General features: G+C 36.5%; 1 protein-coding gene across 1 annotated transcript in view; it reads right to left on the bottom strand.

The window, feature by feature from the left end:
- dpy (fibrillin-like protein dumpy) overlaps positions 1-27,347 on the bottom strand; it is a 474,963-nt gene that overhangs the window by 306,986 nt on the left and 140,630 nt on the right. Inside the window, exons 16-31 of the mRNA XM_083128311.1 lie at positions 25,159-25,281; positions 22,061-22,294; positions 21,131-21,646; positions 19,207-19,392; positions 18,013-18,264; positions 16,974-17,201; positions 15,539-15,742; positions 14,170-14,463; positions 12,053-12,295; positions 10,310-10,499; positions 8,101-9,656; positions 6,981-7,169; positions 5,169-5,550; positions 4,090-4,535; positions 3,231-3,381; positions 2,040-2,557 (exon numbers count right to left, since the gene is read on the bottom strand). Coding sequence (XP_082984437.1) covers positions 2,040-2,557; positions 3,231-3,381; positions 4,090-4,535; positions 5,169-5,550; positions 6,981-7,169; positions 8,101-9,656; positions 10,310-10,499; positions 12,053-12,295; positions 14,170-14,463; positions 15,539-15,742; positions 16,974-17,201; positions 18,013-18,264; positions 19,207-19,392; positions 21,131-21,646; positions 22,061-22,294; positions 25,159-25,281 — 5,712 coding nt within the window. The remainder of the gene's footprint in view (positions 1-2,039; positions 2,558-3,230; positions 3,382-4,089; positions 4,536-5,168; positions 5,551-6,980; positions 7,170-8,100; positions 9,657-10,309; positions 10,500-12,052; positions 12,296-14,169; positions 14,464-15,538; positions 15,743-16,973; positions 17,202-18,012; positions 18,265-19,206; positions 19,393-21,130; positions 21,647-22,060; positions 22,295-25,158; positions 25,282-27,347) is intronic.

Raw genomic sequence — 27,347 nt, 5'->3', positions numbered from 1 at the left:
AATACGTTCTTTTTTTACTGAAGGAACGGATGCTCTGTGAAGAAAGACAATATCAAAGTAAAAAAGTGCTGCCCTGTGCATAGCACCACGCCATGAAGGCGTATAGGGGGTGTGGGGGTAACGCCCCACACTTTCTTGATCCGGTCGTGAATGGGGGTGATGTGATCAGCATCACGCCCCTGACCGCCTTTACCCCCCAGGGTTTCCCCCAGGTACCCATGTTATTCGACGCTGGGTGGGCGCCGGGGCCGCTTCCATCGTTAGAAAAGTTCCCGGATTTGAACCGGCCGGGGATCGAATCCGGGACCTTTAGCATGGTAGTCAGACGCGTTACCGACTGAACCACCGTGGCCACGACAATATCACAGGTAGAATTGATTTTGCAGTCAATAATGATAATCAGAAGAATCTAAAATGACGTAACTTTCTCTTCACACCATGCATTCCATCCCTTCGCTATGTGGAATGAACTCGCCTGCTTCCGCGAAGGCTTCACTCTTTGTGTTCAGAAACAAACTGCAGAGCGGCGCTATATAGATCTGTTTTACTACGCACGAAGTACGAAGATATTTCCAGTGTTCCAACTCGGATTGTACTGTGACTGATTGTTAAAGTTTGAGCAAATATCGACATGAGCAATATCTCCAAAAAAACGTAAGATTGAAAATTAAAATAGCTTCTCTCGAACTTGAATTGCGTGATTTGCAAGGCGATGTGTTCCTTCAAACTAGGCAAGAAAAGGAGCCAGAGTTTTTCAAATACCTTTCAAAAGAACGCTTTCCAAACATTCGTAGTTTTGGGCAAAGAATGACATCGATGTTCGGGAGCACATACCCGTGTGAAACTGTTTGTTTCTTCAATGAAGTTCATCAAGAACCGCTACAGAAAAAGACTGGCAAATTCTTCACTGCTTCACCTTCTGAGACTTTCAAATACAGAAATTCAAATACAACTTTAATAAAAGAAGCAGATCGGGCTCAATTTTCACATTGAACACTTACTATGAAGGATTCTTATTTGTATGGTGTGTCTTTAATTTCTTTCAATTCATCAATAAGTATTGGAATTTTGTGAAATAAATTGTAATTATACAATTTTGATTTGTAATTCCATTGTTTTATTGCCTCATTTTAGAAATTTAGGTCATGCGAAAGTACTACATTTTCAGTTCAGTACTTACAATTTTTGTAATTTTTAATCCCCCCCAAAAAAATGCGGCCCTCCTATCAACTGCTGGATATAATTTTGGCCCTCGGACCTTTTGAAGTTGGAAACCAGTGCTGTAGAGTATTAACATTCACAAAACTAACTAGCCTATCCTCTCAATGAATATGATTCTGTCTCTCTTTTCCTACTCACAATTTCCTACTCTGATGTTAATGGTAGGCTGCGTAATGAAATATAAAATTTCATTTCTTCCCAGGGACATTGAAAATTTTTTCTCCATATTGTGTGTTTGTTATTTTACACCACATTTCTGCCACTTTTGGCAAATTGTGAATATAAGAATGTGGACAGCACAGAAAACACAACCCTCCATAGAATATACTACTTGAGGATTCAGGTACTAGTGTCTCATTGACCTGCAATAATGCAGTTTATATAGTGTGTTATGTGGAAGAGAGGTTGATATTTGAGTGCCTTACCATAAGGTCCTTGCCTTACATACCCTTTACTTCTATACGACAATAGTGTATCAAATAAACAAATTTTAGTTTTGGGTAGGCTAATGTCAATTGTCTATTATAGATGCACAATTCTTTCAATTTTTGGAAGAACAGGTGAGAAGTGGGCACTTGCAAAAGAGAAAGTTGATTAGTCACTGCTTCCAGATTGTGCAATACTATTCCTTGAAGGTGGGGGTCCTATCTGCAATTTATAACTGTTTTACATACCATCAATATAACTTCAAGTCAAATTTTCCAATCTTTCTTAACATTCATAACAATGTGTTAAATGGATGTTGGAAAAGTATACATTCATTGATGTCACCGTTGGCAACACCTACGCCATTTTTAAACTGTTAGAAAGCAACTTACATGTGCAAACTCCACTTGTACATCTTGTTCCTGCAAGACACTGGTTATCTGTGTTACAATACTGCACAGGAACGCATCCAAGATGTGGATCTCCAGTATATCCTGGTTCGCACGAGCACACTCCAACATGGTTGATGGCCACGCAGTTAGCTCTTTCGCCGCACACGTTTGGAAGACTGCACGGATCGACACACTTTGAATCGATGCATGCTTCATGGTTCTTGCAGTCGTTGCTATCGTCGCATTCCAGCCTTACACATCTTACATGTGGGTCGCCTCTTGTTTGAGCAGGGCATCTGCACACTGCACTGTGAGCGACGGGGCTGCATTCGGCATTAAGCCCGCAAGATCCTTCTTGCTCGCAGGGATTTTTGCAGCGGTTGTTGAAGCAGGTGGCAGTGGCAGGGCAATCAGAATCAGTGTAGCAATCACCAGGCTTTCTGCAACCGGCTCTGAAGGGGTCGCCAATGAGTCCATCTGGACATGTGCATACGTAACTGCCTGGTGTATTTCTGCATCTGTAGGAATGCAAGCAAAGAAATAATTAAAACAAAATGAATATTATAATATATAGCAGATATATTTCCAAAAACTAAAAGATAAAAGTTAACACGGGTACAAAAGGAATGTGGAGGTAATGCATGAAGCATCCTGACCACAGCGGAAGTGGTGTGATCAGCACCACAGTCCAGCCACTTTCCCTCACACGCTCAATGTCACCACCAGGTACTCATAAATGAGAGGCTGGGTGAGCCTCAGATCCACCCATATAGAGAAACTGATGGTAACAATCCTGCCAGAGATCTAGTCCCCCCCCCCCTATTTTTGTACTGGCATATCCTTTAACGATAGACTCTGTACAAGTTTCATTGAGTTAAAAGGAAGAAAACCTAATTGTTTGTGACTGCCTGGTTTGATTGTGAACTGCTTTTATCATCTTGCCCCAATTAGCACGTTTCCTCCAATCATTTCTCTGGGTATTGGTTCACTAACTCAAGCAGGTGTCACACTACTCTGCATTATTTTGCAAGGTCATGCTAACAAAGCTACTAGACAGGCAGTGAAATAACAAATAAAACATAAATGAACTAATCAAATTAGAGTAAATATTTCAAGATGAGTACAGATTGTTTTTCTTTTATTATACTGCCTCTAAAAAATAAAAAGATTAAGAAAACAGAATAAACTTACACAGCAGATGCATGGCATGGATTTTGAGAACATTCGTTAATATCAACACACTGCCCGTCTGAGACCTGGTATCCTTCAAAACATGTACACAATCCCTGATGATTCTGAGCTTTGCATGAACCTCTACCACAATTCACTTGGTCACATGGATCTGAAACAATAAAAAAAATGGTAATTATGCCATATACTTAGATGGAATGCATGAAGAAATTTCTAAATTAATAACTGTGATAGATATTATACAATTATAATTAATAATAATTACTTCTCTCTTGATTTGTTTTAATATGCAGACTTTCATAAATGAAAGGCACTATTTCATTCAAGAATTAATAAAAAGTGTAGAAAAATGAAACTAGTATTATTTACAAATTATATTTTAAGTTCTCACCATTTAAAGTTGTACACTATAGTCATGTCAAGAATTGTTTTTACTACTTTTGGATTGATAGAACTGCTCTTGTAAATGCCACAAACTTGAATGAACAGTACAGATGTAGAAATAAAAGAAAAATTACAGAAATGAAGTCCAAGATAAGAGTTGTTGTTTTCAGTCCGCACAGATAGGCTAATCGGGACTGAGCCTACAGTTTAAAGTGGATCCGAACCACAATATGCCTCCACCAGGTATCAGACCCAGGACCCCTTGATTAGATGACTATGCTACAGCCATGCCATCGGGGAGGACCATCCAACGTAAGAGTATTGGCACTGGCATCGGTATCAGTTCAAAGTGGCATCAGTTCAGGCATGATAATTTCCTTTGGAAGGCTTAACAATAGAGATTATAATGAATTTCATGACAAACTTCAAATATTTGCAATAATTATATTATAAAAAAGTAAATTTGATTACTTACTCATGCACTTGTTGCTTTGCTTATCACAATATTTGTCGCTTGAGCAATCGTCATCATAGATACATTCCACCTTGAAGCACCCTACGTTTGCATTATTAGCATCTCCCAAGTATCCAGCGGGACACGAACATGTCGGGGAATGGTCAAATACATTACAAATGGCATTCGGACCGCAGACTGTGCTCGCACACAAATCGGTGCATCTCAGAATTCCTCCTCTACCCTCGGTGCATGCCAAGGTGTCACTGCATGCAGCATCATTTTCACATTCGTTAGGAGCAACGCATCCTGGATCGAGGAACGGATCTCCAACAGTTCCATCTGGACAACTGCACTTGTATGAGCCTGGAGTGTTGACACACTCTGCACTCGGATGACAGGGGTGTTCGTCACATTCATTGACATCTCGACAGCCAGTGGGACCAGAGATAAAACCACTACCACATCTGGAAAATACATTAATTTATGAAGTGATTCAGCACAATGTACGAAAAAACACTACAGGAATATTGTAGAGATTAAAAATGAAAAACAAGTCCTTAAAGAACTAGTCAGACAAATTTATTATTATATCTATTAAAATTACTAAGGCATATTTTTTTCTGTTCGTTTGATTATAGAAGTGAGAGTCATTACCAAGCACACCAAGATCGCAACATAAAGTTAAACTATTCAGAATAGCAATTATCCACCAACTACCCCCATCAACTAACACATCCCTTCATAAATGCTGGGAAAGACTGCATGCTACCATAGCCCCTGGACTCAACCTAGCTTCAGAGTAACCAATCGATGGTTTATACCCACCCCTTCATTGCCAATCACATATTTTCGACATTTTCCATCCCACCCACCATCCAGCATTCTGTTGCTATCCTTTCCCATTGTTTGGTATAATGTCATTTTCCTAGTCTTTGTCTTTCCTCTTCATCTCTCTATCTCTCTCATGCTCTCTATCTCTCACTCCCTCTCCCCCTCACTGTCACACACACACACACACACACACACACATATATTTTAAAGTATGTGGAAATGGACAATCAATGTTCCAATGTCTAGAATGAAAACACGCTACATACCTGCACTTGCTGCCAATACAAATCTCTGTCGCCTTGCAGTCGCTGTCTGTTCGACATCCAGGTTGGCAGGTTCCCTCTACGCAAACTTCCCCAGCGAGGCAGTTGCTGTCACTGTAGCACACCTTGACACACATGTTGTTGGCGCATCTCTCCCCGACAGCACATTCACTGTTGTCACCACATGGCAGAGTGCACATGTTCCCAATGCAGACATGATCTTTCGGGCACTGGTCTGAAGTGCTGCAGGATAACGGGACACGAACGCATCCCTGTTGTGGAACTGGATTGCCTTCGAAACCTTCAGGACAGTAGCAGTTGGTCGTGTGCGTGATAACTCTGCAGAGTGAATTTGGTCCACATGCTCCGTCTCTTTGGCATGGATCTGGTTGGAAGAGGATGCAATAATGAAATTTTAAGAAACTCATGTTGAAACACTCACATATAAAAGGAGACATACAAAAATGTTAGCATCATGTACTTTGGCTAAAGTTAATTTTAACCCTTAGATGTTATGCTCTGTTTGGCCATATTAGCTACAATGTCAAAGTTGTCTTCAGTACAAAGTTTTGGAATTACATACTACTCTAAATAATCTCAGAAACTAATGACAGTAGATTTACAAATTATACTTCTATCAATAATTTTCAATATGTTCTATAAATGTTTGAAAAGGAAATTGTACATAAAAAGCATTAATGTCACATTTTTCAGGTTTCCTTAAATTAATTCCTTTATGATTTATGGCTGTTAGAAACATAAATACAATTTTTTATGTAACAAAACCGAAACATTACGTTCTCCTGCAATGTCAAAAATTGTGATTGATTGTATCAACTGTAAACTACAAGAGAATGTAATTCTACTAGAGATGTGCAGAAGCTGATTACAGATGTATGAAAATCAGCAGAAATTGACATATTGGTATCGGCATCGGCAAAAATCCGATATTTAAACTGGTACAGATAATACTAGAGTTTTACTTCTAATAAGTTTCATATTTTAGTTTTGTAAGATTAATTGAAAATTAGGATATGATTCTTCATCACTGTACAGTTTTTTTGTAATAAAATTATTACATACTCTCATTCAGAGGATCACTCTACCTCAAAATCAGAAATACAACTGTACATTGCTGAACCAATGTTGTATTGGAAATTCAAAAATGAGTATCCAAACCTGAAGCAAGTGGTGAGAAAATACTTGGGCACCTGCTGAATTAGTATTCAGTCAACCGAGTGTTCAGTGTAGCTGGCAGATTTTGGATAAGAGAAGTAGATTACTTCCAGAAGTGCTTCAAAAACTCATGATTCTGAACTTGAATCTGCCAGCACAAAATTTACATTAAGAACAGGAATTAATTTTGCATTTCAAATTACTGCTTGTGTACTAATGTTAAATCTCTTGAGAATCTAGGTTCTTCTTAAAGGTTCGCATAACCACTTTTTGTAGATGCAAATGTACATTTGCATCTCTTGAATATATATGTATATACATATGATATGCAATAGAAATGTACATAGCATTTTTTTTTTTTTGTCATGCTGAAAATAACATCCCATTTCTGTTCATATGTATCGGAATCTGTTAAATATCGGCATCGGTATTGGTTCCAAAAATTATCGGTGAGTACATCGGCATCGGTAAATTTCCAGCTTCGTCACATCCCTAAATTCTACAATGCAAGCAATATGAACACAAAGAAAAGGTTACCTTAAAGTCATCTAATTATAGGATCTTTTGCAGAAGGAAGAATCATAATGCAATTAGCAACTTTCAAAGGCAAAATATACACCAAACCTTGTGAAAACTAACCTGTACACTTGCTGTTGATGCATGCCTGTTCTCGAGGGCAGTCCCTGTTGCTTCTGCATCCAAGGAGACAGAATCCGCTGACGCATGCTTGTCCTGCGGAGCACTGAGAGTGACCCACACATGGCAACATACACATGTTGCTCATACATCGTTCTCCAAAAGCACAATCATTGCTGTCTCGACATATAACTGAAAGAGATAGAGTTGTTATGAGTAAAGGTTCTTATGCTGATACTAAATTTTGAAAATTCTACGTGCTTGTCATTGAATTGGCTTGTAAGATGTAACTTGAGGTGCGTGTGTACAAGACACAATAAATGAGACTACTATATTATATATCAGGGCCATGGGTGAAATTAAGATGTATTTTAACATTCACATCATATCTAATTTGACTTGATTTGATTTTTGTTACCTAGCATCCTTTTCCTGACACTTTTCACTAATTGTGACAATGAAGGAACCCTCACAATGATACCCATGCCAGGACTGGAACCTGGAACCCTTGGCATCGTAACGATGCCATGGAGGTCAGCTTCACTTATCTCATGTATAATAATAATAATAATCCTTTGCGCAACAGCCCTGAAGGGCCTTGGCTTACCTACCACCTGCTGGTCTCCCTCCCATGCTTTCCTTCGTCACCTCTAAGCGTGGAGATCTGCAACCAGTATTGCAATAGTCAGGGGGTCAGCCCGACGTATCCCCAGCCGTTATAGTAGGTTTCCGGGACCGGATTACGCTTACTCATTCGAAGCTCCCCAATTTCCTCACGATGGTGGGTTGCCCACTAGCCCTATACGGAGGCCGAATAAATTCCGACCAGAGCCAGATTCGAACTTACGCCGTCCCGCAGCTAACGATCTCAAGACGAGTGAACGCCTTAACCCGCTCGGCTACGGAGGAGGACTATCTCATGTATAAACGGTATATATAAAGGGTAAGATTTTCCATAACATAGACACCTTGGTACATATCCTGGGTAGAGGCTCTTCAATTACGATTTTCTGAAATATTCAATGCATATCCTTCTCAGAGTTTTCAATAAGAAAATAATAACACACATAAGGCATCATTATTTCTTTCATATATAGAAATAACATGAAAAGAAACTGCTTACCTTTGCATTGTCCATTGATGCAAACATCACCAAAGCAATCAGCATCAGTACCACAAGACATGGAACTTCTGACGCATCCTTTATCTGGTGAGGGCATGGGATCAAATCGTGCAGGACATGTGCACACTGGGCGTTTGTTCTCTGTCGTGCAAATGGCATTTGGTCCACAAGCTCCATCACAAGGGCTAGAGCATCTGCCAGCAATGCACACGGCATCTGGGGGACAGTCCCGGTCTCCTGCAGGACAGGCACCTTCAGGGCGACAGCCAGTTGTGTAAGGGTCTCCTACATGTCCAGATGGACATCTGCAGCTATGACCGGATGGTGCAACATCGCACAAGGCTGACAGATGACATGGGTTGGGATTGCACACTTCTAATGGCACACATTCTACTTCTGGTAGTGGATTAGGTTTAAATCCTGTTGGACATGAACACTGAGCTTTGTGGTTTTCGGCAATACACACTGCATTCGTTCCACATGCCTCCTCATCACAGACATTGTAGCAAGTGTGATCCAATCTGTTGCAGAGTTGATGTGGTGGACAATCGATGTTGTAAACGCATGGAACAGTCTTGCAGCCACTTTGTGCATCATTTGGATCTCCAACGTACAATCCTGGTGGACACTGGCATTGAGCAACGTGATTATTTGCTACGCATACAGCTTGTGGTCCACACCTGACGTAGTTACAAACAGGTCTACACACGAGGGCTCCATTTTCTTCTCGGCATGATTCTGATTCGGGACATTCAGCATCGGTACTGCATTGATTGATTCTGAGTGGTCGGCATCCAGTTCTATCATTCGGGTTTCCAGTGTAGTCGTGCAAGCACTGGCACAACCCTCTGTGACCGCTTGCAATGCAGTCAGCATTAGGAGAACATGTGTACTCAAGGCAAACTGGAGTGCATTTCAAAACACCAAGATCATCTGGTCTGCATGCCGACACGTCGGGGCAATCACTGTCTGTGGTGCAATCAGGCAAAGATGGTTTCTCGCAAACCGAACTCACTGGATTCCAAACATGTCCATCCTGGCAAGCACAGATTGGTTTACCATTTTCAATGTGGCAAACTTCATTCTGTCCGCATGCTATACTCTGGCAAGGATTAATGCAAGCTCGTAACCCATCCAAGTTTATCTGACAAATTAGAGCCCCTTGGCAGTCATCGTCGAGTGCGCATTTGCCCTTTCCTGTAACGTCTTCAAGCTGGCAACCTGTAGAAAGATCTGCAGGATTTCCTGCAAATCCTTCCTGGCAGATGCAGAATGATCTGTGGTTTTCTGTAATGCAGAGGGCATTTGGACCACATTGCAGCTTGCTGCAGCCATCGACACATTTTCTCACACCTTTGCCATACTGGAAGCAAATCTCGTTCTGACTGCAGTCTAGATCGTTCTTGCAGTGACCTGATTTGCAGCCTAAGTTGGGATCGTTAGGATTGCCTGAAAAGCCTGGTGGGCACAGACACTGCCCTCCGCTGCAAACTGCATGTGGTCCACATCTCACCTCATCACACAGATCTCTGCAACGTCCTCCCTCACAAGTATATCTGAAAATATAAGAGAGATACATATTGAACATTGATTGCTACTGTACGTTTTTATACATTATTGTGACAATAAGGATAAATAATAAATTCATAAAATTCATGATGATGAGACATAAATACATCTGAGACATACTCATGTTTTGATCTTAAGACCCCTGGAGTCACAGCACAATAAACCAATCATTCTTCTACAGAGACTGGTGCATTATCAATGTCATTTCTAGAATAGTACATAGAGGGTGTTTAAAAAAAGTAACAGAAACTCAGCACTCAAATCATGTTTGGTTACCTTTTTTCAAACACCCTGTATATACTAACTCAATGATAAAATCATATGCCGTTCTTTATTTTTTTTCTATTTTCTCAGTAACAGAAAGTTTATGAATATTCCTTAACTAATTGCAAAGCAATAATAATAATAAAAGTTGATGATTGTTATTAGATCTTAAATTTAATTCATCATATTAAAAAAATTGATAACATTTCAGGTGTGAATATGGAGCTCTGATCAGGACACATGACATTAATGATTATTATACAAATGTATTATTGAAGACAACTCTTCTCTTTTCATTTCATAGTACAAGATGTTTTTATATGCAGTAAGCTGACATTTTAAAGAAAGATCATTAGGATTAGGAGAACATTCATACCCTGATGGGCAGGGTACATCTCTTCCGCAAGCACAAGTCAGTGGGTCATCACACACTCCAGGGCCCAAAGGTGAACACACTTCAAATGGATTTCCAGCATATCCTTCTGTGCAACGACAATCGTAGCTTCCAGGTGTGTTGATGCAAACTGCATTGTCTCCACACGCATGGCCTACGCATTCATCAACATCTGCAAAGAGATCAAAAAGTGTGCTAATAAAATTGTCCACTACAAGCACTTCTTTAAATACTAATATAACCATACTTGTCTAAAGCTGAAGTACTCACTCACTGTTCACTTAAATCAGTTTAGCGGCTTGAATCAATAGGTTAACAATGTAAATAAATTTTTGTAGCATTTTCTTAAACAGCATGTGCAAATCAAGTCTTTTCTAAAACGTTTTATCTTATCCAACCAAGGCTCAAGTAGGACTTGCTTGAAAATATGCTTTCCCAGTCATATTTTGAAGGTTTATTTTTGTTAGAGTTTTTCAATTCTTTTTATATTCGTACCACAGATGCTGTAAGTCAAAAATTCTAATCTGAAAGACTGGAGTGTTGTGAATTTTCGTTTTAAGTTCACTTTATGCATGGATAAGCTAATCAGGACTGGACCTACAGTTTAAAGTGGGATCCAACGCACTAAGTGCCTCCACTGAGTATTGAACCCAGGGCTTCTGTCACCTCCTCCATGCAACCAGTAGCATGTTTGACCATGATTCTTTTTTATTTGGTAAATGTGTGTATCAAAATTCATGATGACAACAAAATGCAACTTTGTGGAGAAGTAGGACAACACATGCAATCTTGAATAATAATATATGTATGTATCTATGTATACAGGGTGTCTCAAAAGTAATAGTGCAAACTGACACAGGTGAAAGTACATGATAATAGAAGCAAAAAAGTCTCAGTAAACATGGGTCTGCAAACGAGCCATTTTTGAGATAATCGTGAATGTGTGATTACAAGCTGCCACTGACTTCATTGTTTGTAAACGTCGTCCTAGTTGGTAAAATGCTAATAACGTGTGTGAATGTGTGGGTACAAGATGGCTTGTAATGTTTGATTGCAACACCACCTCTCGAAAATGTTCTGTTTGATTACAACGCCACCTCTCGGAAATGTTCTGTTTTGTAAACAAAGAGAAAACCTCGGACCGTGCAAGGAGTAAAGCACTCTGTGTTTACAAAATGCAATCAATGACGGCTTGTAACCACACATTCGCACACATTATTAGCACTTTACCAACTAGGACGACATTTACAAACAATGAAGTCAGTGGCAGCTTGTAATCACATATTTGCGATTATCTCGAAAACAGCTCGTTTGCAAACCCATGTTTACTGAGACTTTTTTTGCTTCTATTATCGTGTACTTTCACCTGTGTCAGTTTGTGCTATTACTTATGAGACACCCTGTATATGTAGGCTTACATAGCCTTGGGTAATGGGAAACTGATTCTCTGATCCTAAGTGAATTGCTATGATATAGTTTCAATAGAAAACTTATACCTTAAAATTTATAAATATTCTGAACTACATCGAATAGTTACAATTTTCAAGTATCGGTATTGGTGGCAAGCAGTAAGACCATCAACTGTTGTATCGGTATTGATTCATACTACTTAATATGCCACTTTACTATTTTCCTGCTATTATTTTATCATTCTTGTAATGGAAATTAGAAGTAAACAATTGAAATATAATATCAAAAAATGAAAATAATGTAAAACAACAGTACCTTCACATCCAACATATGGATTCCCAGTGTATCCCAAAGGACACACACACTCGAAAGAATTCACTCCTGCTCTGCACTCGGCTCTTGCTCCGCAGGCAGTTGTTGCACATGATTTCTCTTGGGCTCCACAACCTTCGTATGGGTTTCCGCTTGTTCCTGGATTGCACACGCACCTATTTGCCAGTCCATATTCGCAGTGAGCATTTTCTCCGCATCCTGGATCACATGATGGTGGGACGTAAGCTGCAAACAAGGAATAAAGAGTTGTATCAGTAATGTAATATAAAGGATATTAGCTATAGTTTAATGAAATAAAAAGGTTTGGTCAAGTTTAGGCAGCTATGACCAAAGTGATATGTGACAAATACAAGGGGGGGGGGGGGTTCACACCAAAGTGACAAACAGAACCACAAGCTGCACGCATCTGAATATACACTTTTCTAAAAGGCACCTGCAGTAGGGGCCAGAGGGGGCACTTGCCATCTGGAGATATCAGAAAAAACGCCCTCTGGAGATATCAGAAAAAACTTCACATGACTTGAGTGGTGAAACTGTAGCGTGAAAACATGGAAAATAGCAAATTAAGTGGTCTCTGATATATGTTTCTTGAGAAGAAGTACAAAAAGACAAAGAACTGTTCATCAACAAAGTGAGAGATGTTTATGGTAAGGAAGCAAGTTGAATCCAGTTTGTTTTTTAACAGTGAACTCAAGTCTGAATTTGACAACAACGTCAAGATATTTTCAAGCGAATTTCAATTTTATGATTTGTAAAATGATAAAAATAATAAAATGTAAAATATGAGTCTTTATGACTGAAGGGCAGTATATAAAATCTTACACTGCCCCAGCGCTCAAGTTGAAATACTTAGCTGAGGGGGAAAGGAGGAGGATGCATTGCCCAGTTTGAGGAAAGGTGGAAGGATGCCTATGAAAATTATACTAGTAGGAGGATGATTTATGAAAATTTTCTTAACTGAGAGGATAGCATTCACCATGTTCCCCCCACTTTCATGAATGGTGCCGACCCTGAGAAAAAAATGCTCTGTGGGCACCTTTGACTTTCATCTTAAGACTACACAAAGCATAAATTGTGCATGAATGACAAAAAAGCCAAGATGACATGATGTATGAAATTGAGAAAATGGCCCAAGCGACAAGTGACATGTACAGGTTGTTGTGCTACTCTTGTACAAACAGTTGCATTTATTTCTTAAAATGAAAGTACATATTGTTCGTTGCCTGTGGATTGTCACCTCTTGCTTGTCACTTCAGTCTGAAAGCTTCCTACAATCTGACCAAAACTGGGCCTACAGTTTTCAAGCGGGATCTGAGCCAAGGAAACCTATCCACACAGAGAATGAACCTGAGAAAGCTTGATTACAAGGTGATGGTGTTCACCACTATGCTCTCTCACACAATAAACTACACTTTGAGGTGTAAAAATACTTTAAAGGTTTAGACCTGCTAATCAGTTTTTCACTGGTGGATGTGTGGTCAGTGCATCATATCACATCATCACAATTACTAGACCAGACTAATTTAATAACAACTTACAGTTATACATTTTCATCACATAAGCTGAAGTAAGAATTATGTAAAACTTAGCAGCATTGAATGTGGGCATATTTATCTTATACACACAAATAATTAAATTTATTAAGATTATTATTTACACTAAAGTTATTTTATATACAAAGGCTAAACTTGGACTGGTTCTAGTTACTAGTGATAGAAAAATCACTAACTTGTGTGGCCAAACTGAGAAACTCAAACAATAATGTTAATCAATATCAGGGTGGACATATCTATATTTTATTCATTACAAATTATGCACTGGTGAAATACAAACATTTTGTATTTTCTTCTTTGCTGGGTACTAGTAGCAATGTTCTTTAAGGAAAGTTAATCCATTTTCTTATGATCTTATTTCCTGAAAAATTATGACTTCAGGAGAAACTGCTGTCATCAAGAAGCATCTAACAGTGTAACAAATTATTGAAAAATGTAAGAAATCTTGATGTGGTAAATTTTTCAGCAATTTGGTCATTCTATTAAACCAATTTTCTTTTATGCAACATTAAGGAAATGTTTCAAGAAAGAAACCAAAGTACTTACGAGGCATGCAAAGTAAATCAGGGTTGCCAACAAAGAATGGATCGCAAACACATTTGCTGGTGCTTCTGTCGCAGGATGCTCCAATGCCGCAAACAATTCCTTCGCATCTCTGCTTGCATCTTCCTCCAATGCACACTCTTGGCTCTTCACATGGAGTGGCACTGGAGCACACATCCGGAACACAAGTGCCTCCTGGGAATGGGTTTCCTGTGAAGCCTTCCAAGCATTTGCAGGTGGGGCCTTCAGGGGTCACTATGCACTGAGCTCCATTGCCACATCTCACGCCATCACACACTGAAAATAAAAATAATTTCAGTCAATGAAGCTTCAAATATTATCTCGTGTATTAAGCATTCAAGCAGAGCAACATATTAAATTTATCTCAGTATACAATGCTTTATGCAGTAAGTAATGCCATGTTTTAACTAGGGCCCAGTCGATGGCAATCTTAACTGATACCCAAACCGATATTCATATCTCACTGATTCCTACTGATACCAATACCGATGATTGAGACTTGTAACAATTAAGTCATTCAAAATATTGATTTATGTTAGTGTGTAACACTCCAATTATATAAATCAATTTACAAAGAGTTTAGCTTTAAAATATTCACAAATTTCATCAGAATATTGAAATACTTGATAAATAATCACAAAATCAAGCTTCTCATGCAATACTGGTGGAATTAAATGGAAACTTCAAGTTTTGCATAATTTCAAGGATAATTACACCCCACAAAAGTGGTGCATGACATTTTTGCAGACCCCATGAAAGATCAAAATGCCAGATATCCACTGGTATCAACAAATAAATTCCAGCCAATAATTTTTTATACTGATCCCATTGGTAACGGCTCAGGGTTAATTTTAACATTTTATTGCACAGCTAGCAATTCAGAGAAACTTAGTACTCATGATTTCCACGAAGCTGTTTTTAGTTTATTAATTACTAAATTACTAAAAACAGGTTTGCGGAAACCAGGAGTAACTTTCTCTGTAATTATTTCCTACTGCATCTCTCATTTCCATATGAATAGCAATACAGATTGGCAGTCGAAAAAGCTGTCAACTATGAACCTGCCTTATATTTTATACACACCATCCATCATGTTCCTCCTTCTCTAACTCTCCTTAACTTTTTATTAATACTTTAGAATGGTTAAACTTGATTGAAATATTGGAAATGAAAATTGAGACACCTTTTTCACATTTCTTTTATTATCTTTCTTTAATATCATGTTTTAAATTGAACATCCGAGTTAGATAATGTATTACAACAATGCCTTCCATTTAAAAGAAAATCAAAGCAAATTTACTTGCTGCATTATAACATAACTTCCAAATTATTCAAAAGTATTCCTACTTACATGAAACACATTCTCCTGTTGGTCCTTCGGTGTAGCCAACTAAGCAACGGCACCATGCAGCATGATCCTGTGCTTCACAATATGCATTCACTCCACATGGCAAAGTGGTGCAAGGATTCACACAGGAGCCATCTGAGCACGTCAGCTGATTGGCACAATCGTCACTTGTGACACATTCTGTCTTCGGTGTTCCTTCTCCTTTACCTAAAAGTAATAACATAAATTTTAATGTAAAATAGATCTCCACTTGGAATTATAACAACTACAGTTTTCACTATGTGTATGAAATTTGACAAAAATTTCACACACCACTTATTCATTATATCACCAGCTGATATGAATGAAGCAGAAGAAAACTGCCATTAATAGATTCTATCTTCTCAAGATGGCAACAAGTGTTCAACAGGCACAGTAGTTCTACTATTCTTGTTAGCTTTGTGAAACACATTATGAATCGAAGGCATCAGCATACTATTAAACTAGCCTCTCAAGTGGAATTTTTACATAAATACATGCCTATACAAGCTGTACACAAGTTGTGATGGAATGTTTTTTTTTCACGATTCCTTCGATCCATGTGCTTATCAGAATTAGTATGTGATGCAAAGATAGGAATCAAAAGTAATCCATCAATGAAATAGCAAACTTCTAAATCAATTGATGAAAATATAAATAGCAAATACTTTGAAGATCTGTGTACTTATATACAACCAGTAAGTTATATCTTTTCTTGTCCTGTGCAGCCATCAACATGATAATCATCATTGTGGGCCTAAAGAAGTCAAATATAACACATTTAGGATAAAGCAGGTTACAAGAACAAAGACAAAATGACCACTAAAGGTCCTCAACTTTTCTTCCATGTACTACAGCCTGCACTGCATTTCTACAAGCTAACAAAGCCCACAGACAGCAAAATCCTCTGTGGGAGTTTGTTTTGTGTCATCCCTGTGTGTTTGTGATTGTTCCTTTATTCCTTTCATCTCATCACCATTGTTGCAATTCACCAAAGGTGGTAGAAAAGTGACGTAAAATAGAATTAACAATCAACAAAAATGAGTCCCAACTGAAAAAAACCTGTTTTATGCATAATTTTTGAAATTTGCACTTATTGAGGTCCCTGATAAAGATCATCATGTTGAAGACATAAAAGCTAGGTGAAGAAAGGAAAGGTCTTTGTAGTATTTACCATATTTCGTTAAACAGTAATGCAGATAATTACAGTGACAGTTGATGGAAATTATAAATGAATGGAATATGTAGCAGGATTTACATTTTGCACAAAAATTACTTGTTTCACCACAATCTAAAAATTCTGAAAACTAGAGACGGACTGGTATAAAAATATTTCCTGTTGCTGATAAAGTAGTAATTAAGGAAATTAAGGTGGGAGTGAATTATTAAAGTATTCTTACAGTAATGTGATGTTACTTACATCCAGCATTGTAAGGGTCTCCAACCATTCCTCTTGCACAAACACACTTGAAACCTCCTTTCTCGTTCAAACAATGAGCTCCGTATGCACATGGGTTGTCTCTGCATTCGTCGATGTCAGTGCAGCCAAGTAGGGGGTTACCCTGATAGCCTGTCTCACACATGCATTTTGGAGGATCACTGGGTGTGCACTTTGCATTGATTCCACAAGGGTATCTCTCACACGGACCTGCAGAAAGTAAAAAGGTAAGTCAGAAATGTATGAGTACGAAATAACAATTTCATTACCATAGATTCTTATTTTGTTTGGGGAAAAAAACTGAAATGGGTAAGACAAACAGGCCTATTTGTATGAATGTGTAAAAAAATTACAATATGGTATAATGCTTCACAATTATGTTTGCTTTCGCTGATGACTTATCAAATAAAAAAATGTCCCATCTGATATTTGTGTAATGATACTATTCCATTCTGCAAACAAGTACCTGAGTATTGTCAATTTGGTACTGTATTTTATATACAGTGGAAACTCAATTTTATGTTTTTGAGGGGACCAAGCTAAAAAAACTCAAAATGCAGGAAAATATAAAATCGAGGAAAATTTTGTAACATTGTGTTATGTTGGGAGCGTCAAGATTGAATGCATAATGTGGGAAAATATAAAAGCTGGGAATGTAAAATTGGGGTTCCACTGTATGTATGTTGAAATATTGATGAGGTTCTGTATTACCGTGTATAGTTTTTGTACAAATGGTAGTCCTTGGATGCAACTAGACTAAAGCAAACCTGTTCCGTGTATATTTTTTTAAAGTATTTAATTTTTATATTTTATTATGTATTTAATCCAAATTCTGGTAATTTGCCATTATTCTTAATTGTGTGCACAGGCAAATTTTTAACTGACAGATTAAAAACTTCATTACATGGGAACAATCAATAATTCAAAACCAATTACTTCTTATGCTAAAACCTCTATTGACAGCAACAAATTATAGTATAACTTTGTCTTAATGACAGTGAAGTTCAGGATGTATACATACTTTTACATCTGTTACGATCCGAAGAGTCACTGAAGTATGGAGGTGGACAAACACATTCTCCAGGTTGAACACATCTCTCGTTAGAAGAGCAATCAGCATCGGTTACGCATCTTATCTGGTCAGGGGAGCAAATGCCATTGAAAGGATCCCCACTGTACCCGGAGGGGCACTTGCACTCGTAAGATCCCTTACGGTTGATGCACTCTGCTCCAAATCCACACACTTGTCGTCCCTCTGTGCATTCGTCTACATCTAAATGATAAAAAATAGTAATAATTTATAACACAACAGCAGTATAAAAAGCGTTAAGCTGATACTGATACAAATGCTGCTGCTTGAAAATTATAAGGTGCAAATAAATTATTAACATTAATATACCAGTTTTGATTTTTCAGAATATTAAAATGACTTTCATTCAATCACAAAAACATTTTTACACAATACTTGTGCAACGTAAACAAACGTGAATTTTGTATAATTTCTAGGATATTTAAACTCTACGAAATTGCAGCATCAATATTGTCTCAACCCTAAGAATTACAAAAATTTCAAACACTTATATTAACATTTTTAAACATCAGTGTAAAAGTACACTGATATGAAATAGAAACAAAAAGTTTTAAAGTTTAAACACATCTATGTAACATACATAGAGTATTTTCTACAAAATCTGGACTTATCAGTAAGACATTTGTGCTACTTGATTATTTTCTAATTTTTATTTAATGCTGCTTTTCAACCATGTCTGCATTAATAATGATTAACATTAGATGATAAAGTGACCAGCTGACATATGCAAATGAAAAAGAACAAAAAAGAAACATCTATGCTCTGCCATAGACTGAAATCCAGTATCTTTGGAGCCAACATTCTGAACACTTTGTGGCACTTTGAGCTACTAACTAATATTTAAATCTCATTTTACATACAGCAGATAAAATTATGACGAAGATAAAAACTAAAATAAATATAACTTAATTAGTCAAGCTTAATTTCGGTTCAAATTTTCATGTACAATATTTGATAGGGTATAGGTAGATGTTGGGACAGCAGTATTGACTCAATGTTAAATGTTACCAGGTATTTTCTAATTTAAGTACTAATTTTATTCTATCTAATGACACTGCAAGAAATTTTACCAATCAGATTCAGTGGCACCACTAAGCCTACTTTGAGATTTTCTCAATGTCTTACCCTCACAAGATCCATCCTGTGTTGTCCTGTAGCCCTTTGGACAGGCACAATAGCTCACACCACCAGCTATAGTGATGCACTCTGCACCTGGTGGACAGGCTTCCTTCTCTGAACAACCAGCTAACACACAGTTGCCGTTGACAATTTGGTACGGAGGTTGACACTGACATTCCAGAGAATTGCATTCTGTAATAAATCAGGAACAGTTAATCTTAAATCTTGCATTAATTGCAACAAATAAAGACAATTAGTACTATTCTACTGAAGTGTATAAACATAATTACTATTGATGTACAGATTTTCTACAAATCCTTTATCAAATCTGTACTATCCAGACATCCAAATTATCTGGATATTTGGACACCTGGATATTCAGATATCCAAATTATCTGGATATATCCAGATTATCCATTGCATCCAAAATGAATATCGGATAATTTGAAATCTAGATATCCTTTATCTGGATTTTTTGGTCACCCCTAGTATAGATTCAATGGAAACCTTATACAGTTGAACCTCGAGAGCTGAAAAAACTTTAAATCTGGGAAAATGTAAATTAAGGGAAATTACCATATTTACGTGTGTATAATGCGCGTGCGTGTATAATGCGCACCCTGGTTTTTGATGGGGAAAAGCGACTAACAATTATATCTCATATACAATGCACAGTACAATTCAGGTTTAAGAAATGGCTTTCTTAGTTGTAGGTCTTAAAGATGCTGCTATACTGATCAAGAGGCCCGCAAATGTGTCTCACATAACAATGTTGTTGGGCCTATGTTAGCCACATTAATGTGGTTACATTAGTCACAGCTTTTATTGGTGCTTCAGAGCAATATTTCCCAACATTGTTTATGAGGTCATTTATTGGTTATATTTAGGTTCTAATTTTGGTGTAAGAGTTTTGCTAATTCCTTTTTTACTTAAAAAAACCTTGAAAATATGCTTTGTCCATGACTAACGTAACATCTATACAAGGCACATTCAGGACACTCAAACTAACAGATAGCAGCACAAGATTTCTTCCATTAAGGCATTTACACAATCCATACATGTCATATTATTCTTTTTCCTTGTCTTTTCTTTCATGCAAAGTACCATAAAAATCATTTTGTGATGAACTTATTTCAACCGCATTGCACATTAATGTCACCATCTTGAATGCAATACTATTGTCATATTCAGAAACTGTAGAATTTAAGCTTTACAATGATATATAACATGACAGGGTTCCATAAACATGAAAAATCAATGCAAGTGTCAGAAAATCAAGGAATGACCATGTATGGTTTCATGTTGGCTGTCCAAATTATTCTGTGCATAATATGAACCACATTTTTTGGTGAATTTTTTTGGAAAAAGTGTGCATTATACATGAGAAAATACAGCATATGTAACATTTTGGTATGGTACGACTATCAAGATTGAATGTATAATGTGGGAAAATGTAAAATAAAGTTCCCCTATACATTAAAATTTATAAATATTATGACCTAATTTGAATTGTTACAATTTTCAAGTATTGCTAGCAGAGGGAATCAGTAAGTATCGGCATAATTTTGAAATTGTATTTTAAATTTGAAATTGTATTGTACTGTATTTACTAATGTTTATTTATTTATGGTGGAATCTTGATTGTATGTATTTCAGGAGATTATGGCTAAAAAGATTATGATGAAGGAAATTGTATAATCCGGAACAGAGACATAAAAGTATAAAGCAGGAAATTCTAAAATCCAGGTTTCACTGTATTTCTTGTTCAAATATTCATTTTGCCTCCTTCTGCATATTCCTAAATAGCTTTTCTGAATTTCTAGTGACTTTCCAATGAAAGCAATACACTAATTCAACACAGTAAAATCCACAATGAGGAAGAAAAGCCTTTCTTAAGAAAACTGCAAATAATTTTGTGGTAAACAATTACCTTCGCATAATGAAAATGGATTCCCGTTATATCCAGGTGGACACTGGCATTCGTAGCTTCCAGGTAAGTTCTTGCACATGGCATTCAGTCCACAGGCTGGTTTTTCCCGGATCTCGAGGCATTCATTGATATCTCGGCACTTTCCTGAGTTGGTGTCTCTAGTGTATCCTCGCTGGCAGATGCAGACACTGCTTCCTACAAACTCATCTTTTATACACTGTTCTCCGACCGGACATGGATTCTCAGGACTGCAGCTGTATGGTACTTCCACTTCTTTGCATCCATCCCTGTATGGATCACCAACGAAACCGCTTGGACACTGGCATGAAAACTTTCCTGGTTCATTGTTGCATATGGCTCCCTGAGCGCATGGGTTTCCGGCACACTCATCTATGTCTAAACAACCTTGCACAGGATCTGCTGTTCCAGTGTAGCCTGTGGTGCACACACAATTTAGATGTTCATTGACAACCATGCACTCTGAATTAGGTCCACAGAACACTTTTTCGCATGGATCTGTAACAAGGAACAGAAAGGTTTTAACAACAAATATGTAAGAGACCATTTTTCCAGTTTGAAACTGCGTCTGTCAGTGCTACTGCAACAGGATCTATTGCCTTTGTAACACTGAAGACGGAGGTAAGATAACATGCCATAGTGTACTATTCTGTTTGCAATAAATGTGATGAGCTGCTCCTACTTGTTGGTTCATTGTTGTAATACCAGTAGTTTTCCAGTAATAACAAATAAAAATAAGGGAAGTTGGAATGGAATACAGTGCATATATGTGCTTGTTTTAAGTAAACTGATGTGATGGCAATGAGAAAAAGGATAATTGATACAAAACACATTTTGGACAAGTGTAGCTTTGGTGAATTTATTAAAGACGTGTACAGTTCTTACCTATAATTGCCGAAAAGTGGTACTTACGTCTACAGTCATTTCCAATATTCGGTTCAGGACACAAGCATCGACTCTGGTCATCGCAGACTGCATTTCCAGGACAATCATTATCCTTATTGCACCTGACGACAGCAACACACTTTGTTTGTGGGTCTGGATCTGGAATGGAGCCTTCTGGACAAGCACAGGAATACGATCCAGGAGTGTTGCTACAAATGGCGCCAGCTCCGCAGGCATCAGGACGGTTACACTCATCTACATCTACAGGCATAATACACAACGTTAGTTCTATTACTCATCCTGATTGATGAAACTGCAACATGAGCACGTAAGTAGGAAAACCTTGTTTAAAGTCTGCAATACATTGAGAAAAGCAAACCAAGGAACATGCATAACAAGCTAAAAATTGATAAATTGGCATGAATGGAAGTTTTATGTTACCTTGACTGCAATGTTAGGATGATATTAAAGTTAACAAGTCTACAGGTACACTGTTAATGTGTGTTATCATGCTATATTCATGCTGAAAACTACATAAAAATTATTATATTATTTTATAAATTTAATTACATGCAGTATAAGCATGCCAACAGGCAACATCAAAACATGGTTAGTTAACAAAACAAACAAAAATTATGAAGATAAAACTAACAATCAATTAATGACAATTAATGACTGTTAAAACTAATCTAAATGCAATTTTTAAATAGGTGATATTAGTATAAATGTTAAAACACATTAATAGCTGAAATAATTTATTACTTTTATTGTAAATAATAAAGTATAGAATTAGTAAAGTAGTTACTGTTTCATTAATATTATTAGTTGCATATGTATATCATTGTGAAAAACTGCACATGTTTGTTGGAGGAACTTTATAAACCTGAAACATCTGTTAATAAAACTTTAATCTTTTTGTCCCATTTGTTATATGGACGATCAGGCACATCTTGCAGTTTTATGTTTGTGTGTTCAACGTATGGTGTTATCCATTAGCCCATGTACTAATAAGGGGTTTGAAAGAAAAAAAAGTTGAAAAATCATCTGGTAGGAATTGGGCAGGTAAGAATAATTCATAATAATAATAATTGTTGTGAATATATAATTATGACTGAACCATTACCACTTTGAACAAATACCTACAACAATACTCTAACTGATTTCCACCAATATTGATGCTTCAAAATCATAACAATTGAAACTCATTCACAACATTGATTAATAGTATGTAAGCATTGCACTTCAATTATATGATTCCATTTATGAACAGTTTTGTTTAAAATATTCAAGAATTATATCAGGATATGAAAATACACATTATGTAATCACAAAATCCAGTTTTTCACACAACATTGGTAAAAAGAAATGGAAACTTCGAATTTAGCACAATGTCCAGGATAATTAGAGTACGTGAGAGTGTTGTGGCATTTTTGCAGATTTCGTGAAAGACAAAAATGCCAGAAAAACATCAGCTTGTACCGACACATCAGTGCCAGGTCAACTCTACATATAATGATAGTTCTAAGTCATAGAAAAATATATGTGTTTCTCTGTCTGTAAACAAAGCACTACCACTGCAATACCACTATTTGTGCAATTCATAAATAATTGTGTATAAATAATTTATAAAACAGTATTTTCATTATGATATACAACTCAACTGACGTGCGACACACCACCACCACCAATTTCTTGTAGCTGCACCAAAAGACATAATCTCTCATGCTATGTGGTTATGCCATTCAATGGCCAATGCTTAATTTGAATCAATATGTCTTGTGCCTTGCTTTTTGTTAACATTTCAAGAAACAGTACTGCGTTCAATGCAAACTTAAACATTCAAACTAGTTTGCTACAAGTTAGAGGAATGAAAAGTTAACTCTTAATTCCCTACATGAAGTAGCATTCTCTTACTATCAGATTAAAAATTATAGATACTCGAGTTTGGACTGCAATTAAAAATTAACCAGTAGACATACAAAAAAAAAAAAGAAATTACATCAAAATTTAGCTTATTCAATTCTGCGTTAATCTATGCTAACCAAAATGTTTTTTCGAGTAGGCCTTATATTTCTTAACGTCATGAGAACAAAGAAAAGGCCATTTTTTTTAAGTTTTGCAAACGATCACTCTTTTTGAAATTCTATAAATCAAAAATGGGTTGTCCGATAGTGATCAAATTTTAGTATGATGTAGGCAGAAAGGTTATGAACATAAATCTTAATTTTCAGATTTTAAAAATTTGTTAAAAAACTGTTATTAATTTTGCGAAACAACTTTTTCTTATTAAATTAGGCACACACAGGAGATGTACTATGTAGATTTTCAGCGAAAAATGCAGGCTCGACCAGGACTCGAACCAGGGTCTCTGGCAATCCGTGCTATTGCTCTACCACTGAGCTACCGAGCCGGCCTGGCTTCCCCTGCATTTTCGCTGGTGCAGTGCAAGCCCGGCATTTTCCATGGTTTAACGGATATCGCTGAGAGCCGTGTTGCCAAGCTCCGCGCTCATCTTTACTCCGCTGAATAAAAATCTGTATAAAATTGGTTTCTCAATGTGAATTAACAATGAAAATGGATTTTGAAAACAGATGCAAAGAGATTCAAAACAAGACCAATTTTGTATTTGTAGGACTACCCAATACTAAGAAAAAGTTGTTTTGCAAAATTGATAACAGTTTTTTGACAATTTTTTAAAATCTGAAAGTTAAGATTTGTTTATAACCTTTCTGCCTACACCATACTAATATTTCATCACTATTGGACAACCCATTTTTGATTTATAGAATTTCAAAAAGAGCGATTGTTTGCAAAACTAAAAAAAGGAAGTCCCTTTCTTTGTTCTCACGACATTAAACAATATAAGGCCCACTCAAAAAACATTTTGGTTAGCATAGATTAACACAGAATTGAATAAGCTAAATTTTGATGTAACTCGATTTTTTGTATGTCTACTGGTTAATTTTTAATTGCATTCTAAACTCGAGTATCTATAATTTTTAATCCGATAGCAGTCAAATGTTAATAGCACATGCAATATTCTAATGCTTAGTGGCTACTGTAAAGTCATGCAAGGTTTTGCGCTGCTTCAGGTATTAGGTATTGTTACTTTAGTTATTACTAACCACACTCATGTAATGCATCACCCAGGAATGGTTTGGGACATGAGCATGTGAAGCTGCCTGGGATGTTAGTGCATTTGGCATTCAAACCACATGGGAAGGGGTAACCAAGGCACTCATTGATGTCTGCATAAAATTAAAAAACAATTTTAATCATGAAGGTTAGTATGCAATAAGTGAAAGTAAGGATAAGAAGAATTTTGTTAGAGACAGCTGATAGAAGAACTTGCAGCTTGTTAGTTGTTTTCTTTAGAGAAAAGCTTTCTGGGGTTGCAAACTTTAAACTAGATGATAAGATTGCATCCAATTTGCAATCAATTTTATTCTCAAAAGGGTGACAGTATTTACACAGATAGAAGTACAGTAATTCGGAAAAACAAAGATTTTAAACAAGAATATTCTCCTTTACCCAAAACACAAGCAGTATTACCATCACCTTCAAGCATTATACAAATTTCTACATTTCAGAAAGTATAGTATTTCTTAAAGTAAGTACACCAATGTGAACCCATTATGTACACTATCACTCAGTTTTTACAACAACATAACTAGACATTACTTACGTGAAATTTAGAAAATTTCGCACTTCCGCTTTGCACAATTTAATGGTTAAATCCTATTAATTTAGAAATTAATAGGATTTAACCACGTAAGTAATTTTAAGCCGCGTTTACCGCAACCATCATGAATAACTAGACATGTTCAGAATATCTGTACTATTTACAAAAATACATACAGACACATATTTTAAAGCAGAATTAACTTGATTTACCAGAAACTGAATGTTAAGATTCTTTTAATACAAAAATTTCTACATACATACATATACATCCATTTGCAGATTACATCTTGCAGAAATACATCTTACTTTTACAATGGTAAGCAAAAAGGTGTCATTTTATGTCTGATCCTGATATTTTTGATTACTGTTTCAAGGTTCATTGTGGTTACTGTACAAAGAATATGTATTTTGTGTGTGTGTGTGTGTGTAATAGTGCACACAGCATATTATGTTAGCCTGACAATAATGTTTCTGTATGTGTGTGTTGTTAGTGATTGATAGTTACAAATATGTTACAATATTCCATATGTGATTTGTTAATGCTGTTGAACTGTTGTAAAGATGGAATATATTATTGAAATTTCAATATAAAATTCTGTATGTCAGCAAAATGTTTGAAACATTGGAGGCATTACTTTTATTGAAGATACTGGAGGTACTAATGGACGATTAACTTTCTGCTTGAAGTAAGCAATTAATAATTACAAATTATGAGAGGTACTTCAACTACTGAATTAATATTGATTTATACAATAAAAGCTGCAATATAAAGTGGAAATCGATCAAAATCTTTACAAATAATATCAATAATTCATAATTTAACTAACGAACATGAGTATTTTAAAAGAAATACCTCTACTTAGGTATATACAAATGAAGAATAAAAGTTGTTTATAGAAGGCTACTGATCTACATTGCAATGTACATATGAGCAAATCAAGCAAGGAGCATTTTCCACAGCTTGATGTGCATTGAGATTCTTTATTAAATTTAAACTGGTTGTTATGATATTCAGATACTTTATATCTACATGCATGTAAATTACATAGGAAGTACAGGTATGAATGCATTGTGCAATGAGTAGTGCTCTATATTATGATTTATTACAAAGGGAAACTGTAAATGATTTGTGTATATTGATCAAAATCATTAGAAAATAGAACTTTTATAAGTGATTCTGCAGAAACTACACAGGAAAACTCTGGTGAACGTGTAGGTGCAATGTTTACAATAAAAATTACAGAAAAATAACATTGTGATGAACTATTTCTGTACATGCGATAGTTTTTTATTTCAAAAACTGTACAATTGTTTTCACTATGATTATGCTTTTTCAAAGGGAAACATTTGAAACAATGACAATTATTTCCAAAAAGTGCAATGCAATAGACAAGATGTGGCATTGGTCAAGCTTTCCAAAATAAAGTGCAGAATGATGGTGAAAATAGTTTGCACATAAACAACTTATTTACAATTAATTTGTTTTGAAATCAGTGAAATCATTGTGCCAGTATTTACTACTAGGTAAATGTTTGTTTGTTTCATTTGGTGTTTTAAGTCCACTTTATGCACAGTAAGGCTAATTGGGACTGGACCAACAGTTTAAAGTGGGATCAGACCCACTATGTGC

The sequence above is a fragment of the Lepisma saccharinum genome, chromosome 9 (assembly GCF_977018435.1).
Source record: "Lepisma saccharinum chromosome 9, izLepSacc3.1, whole genome shotgun sequence".
Classification (NCBI taxonomy): Eukaryota; Metazoa; Arthropoda; class Insecta; order Zygentoma; family Lepismatidae; genus Lepisma; species Lepisma saccharinum.
The sequence above is the reverse complement of the archived record's forward strand: the minus strand, read 5'-3'. Positions and strand labels throughout refer to the sequence as shown.